The sequence below is a fragment of the Helobdella robusta genome (genome assembly GCF_000326865.2).
Source record: "Helobdella robusta unplaced genomic scaffold HELROscaffold_92, whole genome shotgun sequence".
In the NCBI taxonomy this organism is placed as follows: domain Eukaryota; kingdom Metazoa; phylum Annelida; class Clitellata; order Rhynchobdellida; family Glossiphoniidae; genus Helobdella; species Helobdella robusta.
This window is the reverse complement of record NW_008705527.1, coordinates 288,208-296,622: the sequence shown is the minus strand read 5'-3', so window position 1 is coordinate 296,622 and position 8,415 is coordinate 288,208. Positions and strand designations below refer to the sequence as shown.

Sequence of the window (8,415 nt, the reverse complement as noted above, 5' to 3'; positions counted from 1 at the left end):
CTTACACACACACACAAATACACACGCACACACACACTTTTTTAGAACTCATTAGAATTCTTAAAAAACTAAAACAACTATTACTTTGTTGTCATATTTTTTTACTCCTCACTTTTCATACACAATGTACGAGGCTTTGATGCATGAAACAAAAATCTTTATCAAATTTCAAATTTCTCACAAGGGAATAACACCACACACACACACATACAAACAAACACACACACGCACATACAAACAAACACACACGCACATACAAACACGCACGCACACGCACATACAAACACGCACACACACGCACATACAAACACACACGCACACACACACGCAAGTAACAACAACCATACATACAAAGTTTTTTTTACTTTATACGTACACATGCTCCATACAACTTCTCAAGGATCATTCTTTACGGTCGAACTGCCATTTGCTTCTGACGATGATGGTGATGATAAGATGATGGTGATGATGATGATGATGGTGATGATGATGATGATGATTAGGAGGAGGAGAAAGAAGATACTGATGATGATGATGAAAACAGTGATTGCAAGTATAATCAAAAAGCCTCATTCTACAAAGACCTGGATTGAACGCTATTAGACACCTCATCCTTAGACCTGTCTGAGACGCCCTGAGACACGCTTTTCAGTTGCTGATACATCTGTTGCTGACACATCTGTTGCTGATACATCTGTTGCTGATACATCTGCTGCAGACAACAAACTCTAGCTGAACTTTCACTTTTTATTGACTTTTTAACATTCGAGTGACTTCTAACTTTCAAATTTTAAACTAACTTTAATTTTGCAGTAGTATAAAAATATCAATGCGTTTGTAAAGCACACACACACAAAAGAACATATATACACACAAAAATACATACATACACATGCATACAAGCACATACATACAAACGCATACATACAAACACTTACATACAAACACATACATACATAAATTTAGCAACAAAAACGACAATTGTTTTTAACTGCATTTAGTCCTTTGTATCGCGGCTCCATGATGCCATTTTTTTTCTTGTTTTTCTTGTTTTTCTGTTTTGTTTCAGTTTTGTTTTGTTTTGTTTTTATCATTTTGATCATTCGATTTGTTCATTCTAACAAGAATAATAACAACAACCACAGAACAGAATGAAAAAACATTTGAACAGTTTTTAGTATGGATAAATTGTTGCCGATTAAAACGTTTGGAAAAACTATTGAAAGAGAAAAAAAAACTATAATAAAAACAAATGAAAAAAAGAGAAAATAAAAATAAATAAAAAATAGACAAAATGGTTAAAGTGAATATATAGAAAAATGCAAACACAAAACAAAAGCATGCGTTAGTTACTAAAAATAGAAAAAGAAAAATAATCCAGATTAACTCAAAGTAAAAAAAACTCCAGAATAACTCAAAAAAAATATTCAGGACGACTAAATAAATATGAAAAACTAAAAAACAAAAAAAATGGAAAAACTAAATAATCGTATGTTATACCAAAAAAACCACATAAAAAGTATGGAAAACCAATCCAGAAAAAAAACTTTGAAAAGCATGTAAGGTGCATAAAGTAGTTGGCCTCCCATAACGATGAAGTCACTTTAAGTTAATTCATAAAATAGGGTAGAAAATAAAATAAAAATGAAATGAAAAACATAGAGAGAAAGAGAGAAAAAGAAAGAAAAAAACAATAAGAAAGAAAGAGAGAGAGAACAACGAAAAAAATGTTTCATCTTCAGTGTGGATGTTTGTGAAGCTTTTTTGTTTTTGTTTTTGATTTTTTTATTTTTATTTCATTGTTATTTGTCTGTGTGTTTACAGTTTTGTGATGATTTTTGTTTTGTATGATTGTATATATATATATATATGTGTGTGTGTGTGTGTGTGTGAGTTTGTTTGCGTCTTTGTGTGTGTTTGGAGATTATTTTTGAGTGATCTGTTGATGGTTTGTCATTTAATTTTGAGGAAACACTTCAAAGTTTAAAAACAATTGTTTGGATTTATGAAAAAAAATTAAAATATTATAAAAGTTTTGCTAGATTTTGGACAAAAATTCATAACAGAAAGGAAGAATATTATATGTAAAATTTAAATTTCCAAAAAACGGGTAATTTTTTTCGTATCTTTCTCTCAGTTACACTTACTAGCAATATAATTTGTATATATTTATTCATTCATCTATTCACTCGTTAAATCATTTATTCATTCATTCATCCATTCATTCATTCATTCATTCATTCATTCATTCATTCATTCATATATTTTATATTTTTAAATAGTAGACCAAGCATTTTCTTTTCAAGTGATTTCATGGAATGAAAAAATTCACAATTTTCATTCAGTAAATCACACTCACACACTCACACACACACACACACACACACACACACACACACACACACACACACAAACACACACACACACACTTTACTTACGTCAATTCTTCTATTTTAATAATTAAAATAATTAATAATAGTCATGTTATAATTAATAGTTAGGGTAATAATAATGATAATAATAATAACGGTTCGTTTACGTTAAAATTAGTTTTCTAATTAGACATTTGCTTGATTAATTAATTAATTAATTCTTTCGTTCGTTCATTTGTTCATTCATTCGACCATTTATTCATTCATTCATTCGTCCATTCATTCATTTGTTCATTCATGCATTCATTCATTCATTCATTAAGTTAACACAATTCTACTCAATCATGCATCTAATTAGTTATTAATTTATTAATTTATTTATTTATAATTGACAGCCGTCAAGTATGAAGCCACGCCCACAAACGACAAAACGATTATAAGGCAGAGAGCGGTGATGGTGCTGATAACGATGCAGCTGATGAAGAAATTATTTATTTCTTTCTCTCTATCGTTATTCTGGTGACGATGATGATGATGTTGGTCACGATGATAATGATGATATAAAATGTCCTTGAAACGATTGCTGTTGTTATTGTTGTTGTTATTGTTGTTGCTATTGATTTTGGTATCGTTGTTGTTTTTGTTATTATTATTATTACTATTACTACTACCAAGATTGTCGTCGTAAAGAAGCCGGAAGTCGTCGTGTTTGCGATCTATCCTCATTCCAAGACGGAAATGGTGTTGTTGTTGTTGTTGCTGCTGCTGTTGTTGTTGCTGCTGTTGTTGATGGTGATGATGAAGATGTGAAAAGTCATCATAATCCTTATAATGATGATGGTGACGATGATGATTATTATAAAAGTTGTGATAATGATGATGAGGTGGCGGAGGAGAAGAGAGAGAGTGATGAAAGCGAAAGTGAAATGGGACGCTGGGATCGGGGCACAACCAATCATCGACTGACTTTAATGGAAGCCGCGGTTTATTATTATTATTATTATTGATGTTGATATTGTTGTTGTGAATCTTGCCTTCGTTGTCGTTTTTGCTCGTTGTTGGTAATGTTGATGTTGTTGTTGTTGATAATGTTGTTGTTGTTGTTGATGTTGTTGTTGTTGCTTTTTCTTCGAGGCAGATGTTTCAAACGGCATTTTTGATGAATATAGTTTGAAAGACGATGAAGACGACGACGACGACGATGATGATGATGCTATTGGTGATACTAATGATGATGCTATTGGTGATGCTGATGACGATGCTACTGGTAATGCTGCTGATGATGATTTTGGCACTGATGTTACTTCATCATCGTGGTCTGTTTATAGATAAAAAAAATGATAAGCAAATTAAACACACATACATACGCATGTACATTCTAAACGTACCAAAACAAACATGCATACCAACATATATACAAACATACATACAAAAACATACATACAATCGGTCAAAGATTATGTTAAGCTTTATGAAAAAAAGTAAAAAAAATGATACAAACATTAATAATAAAATTATAACAATCTTACTTACTTAAAATTGCCATTATAGAATAGTGTCTACACAGACCATCGTCATCATCGCCATCATCACTCGAATCAATCAGTAATGATGATGACGATGGCGATGATGATTTTTTTGAATTTTTTTCAAATTTTTGGTTTTTGAACTTGCTTAGTATCTGCAGTCGAATTGCTTTCGTGACGAATTTCACGGAACTCGTGTTAAAATTATTAAAAGTATCACTACTACTACTACTATTACCACTACTACTACCACTATTACTACTACTACTACTACTACCACCACTGCTACTACTACTACCACCACCACTACTACTACCACTATTACTGCTACTACTACTACTACCACTACTACTACTACTACTACTACTACTACTACTGCTACTACTACCGTTACCACTTTTGAAATACTCGACCGATTTTCCCGGTATATTGACCCACTGGCTGACTTGGGACAAGAAAGCGCACGGGACAATGTCGAAGGCTAGTGGATTTTTGTCCGGATAGTAGAAACCGATGACGTCACCTTTCCTTATTCGAATCTTTTGTTGGTTGTCGGTTAATTGGATGGTTTGCTGTCGCAGTGAGGATGGTTTGAAGTATGTCTGGCCGATGAGTTTGTATCGCCTGCTGACATAAATTTTCTTCTTGTCCGTTCCATTGTTGCGGTTACTATTATTACCATTACTATAAATGTTGTTGTTGTTGCTGTTGTTGTTGATGATTTTAATTGAGCTTTTTGTGTTATTTTTGGTGTTTGCTAAAAAATTTGTTCCATCATATCTCCGCCAACTATGGTATCTTGAAATTTTGTTAACTTTTAAATTCTCTTTTCGTTTGGCAGGTTTAGTCGGGATTTGTCCAGAACCGGTACCAGAAATACCGCCGTAAAGCACCCGATTCGACACTGATACCGGCCGCCATATTTGCAAATATACCGAATGTTGGATCGAAACTTCTTTCACGAATACTTTCCAAGCGATAATTGTTGCGTCACTCAATGAGGTTTGCGTCGGGTTAGGTATGCAGGCTTTGCCCATTTTGTTGTTGTTGTTGATGTTGTTGTTGTTGTTGTTGTTGATGTTGTTGTTGATGTTGTTGTTGATGTTGTTGTTGATGTTGTTGTTGTGGTTTTTGTCGTTGCTATTTACACTACTTTCATTGCTGTTTATGTCAGTAAACTGCGAATTATTCAGGTTGTTGTTGTGGTTGTTGTTGCTATTAGTTCGACCGTCATCGTTATTATAAACGCTCTTTTTATCATCATCGTCATCAGGATCATCATGATCATCATCATAATCATCATTTCCGTGATAGTCATCATGACCGGTGTTGTCTTGGTGATAACGAAATTTGGACTGGTAACCAAGAGTTGAGCTGACTGATGTGAAATGGAATGAGTGATTTTGTTATTGTCGTTGTTGTTGTTGGGGTGATGATGAGAATGGCGATGTGGTAGTAATGATGATGGTGTTGTTGTAGTGATGGTGATGATGATGGTGATGTTGCAGTGATGGTGGTGAGGATGGTGACGTTGTAGTGATGATGGTGATGATGATGGTGATGATGGTGATGTTCTGTTGTTGATGATGTTGCTATGTTGATTATGTTGATGCTGATGTTCTCAGTGATAATGTTGTTGATGATGTTATTGTGGTAATGATTGTGATGTTTTGTTGTGATGTTATTGTTATTGTTGATGTTGTTTTTGGATTAGTTCAGTGAATGAGAAAATGGAGTAATGAAAGAATAAAAAAACGAACGAACGAACGAACAAACGAATGAATTAATGAATGAATAAATGAATAAATGAACAAATGAATGAACGAATGAATGAATGAACTCTAGCAAAATGAAAAAAAATTAAATTAAATAAACCGATTGAAAGCGTTTTCTTTTTATAAATTCATTTTAAAAACGTGAGATCAGCGAAAAATTATATAAATTGAAAACGTGTTGATTGAATGAAAGTTGTCACCATCATCATCATCCTCATCGTCATCATCATCATCATCGTCGACGTCGTCATCATCATCATCATCATCATCATAGTCAGAATAATCATCATCATAGTCAGAATAATCATCATTATGGTCAGAATAATCATCATCATAATCCTCCTTTCCAGAAATTTCCATTCTATATTTTTTACTCATTTATTTAAATTAAGAATTTTTTCATTTTTGTCTTCATTCTCACACTTACTTTCTGCTTTCTCTCTCTCTTTCTTCTTCCTATTCTCTCTTTCTTTTTTTTTCATAGTTTTTCTTTTTATTATTTTCTCCTTTTTTTCGCTTTCTCTCTATCAACTTTTTCTCTACTCTTCATTCTCTCTCTCTTTCTCTCTCTCACTCTAACGTAGGAACGAGTTAGTTATATTACGTTATCTGCTTTCTCAGAAATATTGGTGTGTGTGTGTGTGTGTGTGTGTGTGTGTGAATGTATATATGTATGTGTGTATGTGTAAGTGTTTGTTTGTGTGTGTGTGTGTGAGAGAGAGAGAGAGAGAGTGTATGTATGTTTAGTTGTACGTTTGTTAGTTTACTTAAGTAAACTTTTTTGTTTTCTACTTACAGACACACATGAATTCACGCGAGAACACACCGACACGCACACATACATGCACACACAAACAAACAAACACGCACACACACACACAGGCACGCACACACACACACAGACGTAGGTACAAACATACAAAAAAACTTGAGCGGTAAATTTGTATTTATTCATTTTCGTAGGAACGTGTCAAAGCTGAGGCGATACTATATTATTATTTATGTCTTTTGTTGTCAATCTCTCCTCAATTTACACATACACACACAAACACATACGCACACAGACACATACACACACAAATGTATACACACACAGACACATACACACGCACACATACACACGCACACATACAAACGTAAATACACAAATTTTATTAGCGACCATGCTTCCATCTTGCAAACCTGAGATGACGATATATGGGACGGTTGCTGATATATGAAACTATACACACGCACGGACACACTTATACACATACATACATACATACATACATACATACATACATACATACATACATACATACATACATACATACATACATACATACATACATACATACATACATACATACATACATACATACATACATACATACATACATACATACATACATACATACATACATACATACATACATACATACATACATACATACATACATACATCATACATACATACATACATACATACACATACATACATACATACATACATACATACATACATACATACATACATACATACATACATACATACAGACATATATACATACATACATACATACATACATACATACATACATACATACATACATACATACATACATACATACATACACGTGCCGATGTGGCGCTGGGGCGGACGAGTTTGGGCACCACGGTTTGGTTTGTCGCCTGGGTGGGTGCCGTCAACTACATCACTCAGCGCTAAACGATTACATTTGTCGGCTCTTCTCCAAGGCTTCAATCCCGGTTCTCAAGGAACCATCCGGCATTTCTGCGCATGATGGTAGGCGCCCGGACGCATGCACACTAATACCTTGGAGAGCCGGCAGATGTTTGGCGTGGGATGTTACGGTCCCTGGCACCCTCGCCGAACGATACGTAAACCTGACAAGTAAAGAATGCGGTTTGGCCGCGGCCAGGGCAGCGGACGAGAAAATGAAAAAATATGGGAACGCCCTCCCCTCGATGGAATTCTTGCCAATATGCATCGAGGTTCTTGGCCCGATGGACCCCAACACCCTTAAATTTTTTAAGGAAATATGCAAAATGATCAGCGTCAGATCAGGCGACAGCATGGAACTGTTTTTCGCAACTAACCACATTTCGTGCTTGTTGCAGCGGTTTCTGCGTGTCTGTGTGCTTGAAAATATCCAACTGAATGCCGACATGTGCAATTAACGACAAATCAAAGTGTTAATCCATTTGTTACTTGATGTTTGACGGTTCAGTGTTACTCATCATGTTTTGGTTTTAACATACATACATACATACATACATACATACATACATATATACATACATAAATACATACATACATACATACATACATACATACATACATACATACATACATACATACATACATACATACTTGATAAAATAAAGCCAAACAGTTCTGGAAACTCTAAAAAGGACAAGGTTAGTGATTTAATACTAACAATAAAAACAATTCTGAGCAACAAAATTGAAAGCAAATTGCCTCAGTATGCTGCTCTCAACCTTTTTAAAATTCCAAGCTCAAAAAAAGCTAAATTTGAGTCAATTCTTGACGAAAAGTTAAAAAAATTAGAAGAACTATTTATTGAAGAAAGAAACATCTTCCGAGAAATAGTAAATGATGCGGCTATTAACAATAGCCCAAAAGTAGAAAGAAAGCAGCAATCCGATTGCAAGACCGAATCGAGCAAGCAATCTGACTGGTCAGAGATTGTAAAACGTAAAATTAAAAAGAGCTCA

General features: G+C 34.2%; 2 protein-coding genes across 2 annotated transcripts; one reads left to right on the top strand and one right to left on the bottom strand.

Moving 5' to 3' along the window:
- Positions 1-2,750: 2,750 nt before the first annotated feature.
- Positions 2,751-6,155, bottom strand: HELRODRAFT_182774 (hypothetical protein; the record flags this gene model as incomplete). The annotated part of the gene is made up of 3 exons (XM_009033501.1): positions 2,751-2,888; positions 4,345-5,276; positions 6,101-6,155. The coding sequence occupies 3 exons, from the start codon at positions 6,153-6,155 to the stop codon at positions 2,751-2,753; spliced, it is 1,125 nt and encodes a 374-aa protein (XP_009031749.1).
- A 1,143-nt stretch (positions 6,156-7,298) lies between these two features.
- HELRODRAFT_182773 (hypothetical protein) lies at positions 7,299-7,857 on the top strand (the record flags this gene model as incomplete). The annotated part of the gene is made up of 2 exons (XM_009033500.1): positions 7,299-7,338; positions 7,502-7,857. 2 exons carry the CDS (start codon positions 7,299-7,301, stop codon positions 7,855-7,857), a joined length of 396 nt encoding a protein of 131 aa, XP_009031748.1.
- Positions 7,858-8,415: the final 558 nt, after the last annotated feature.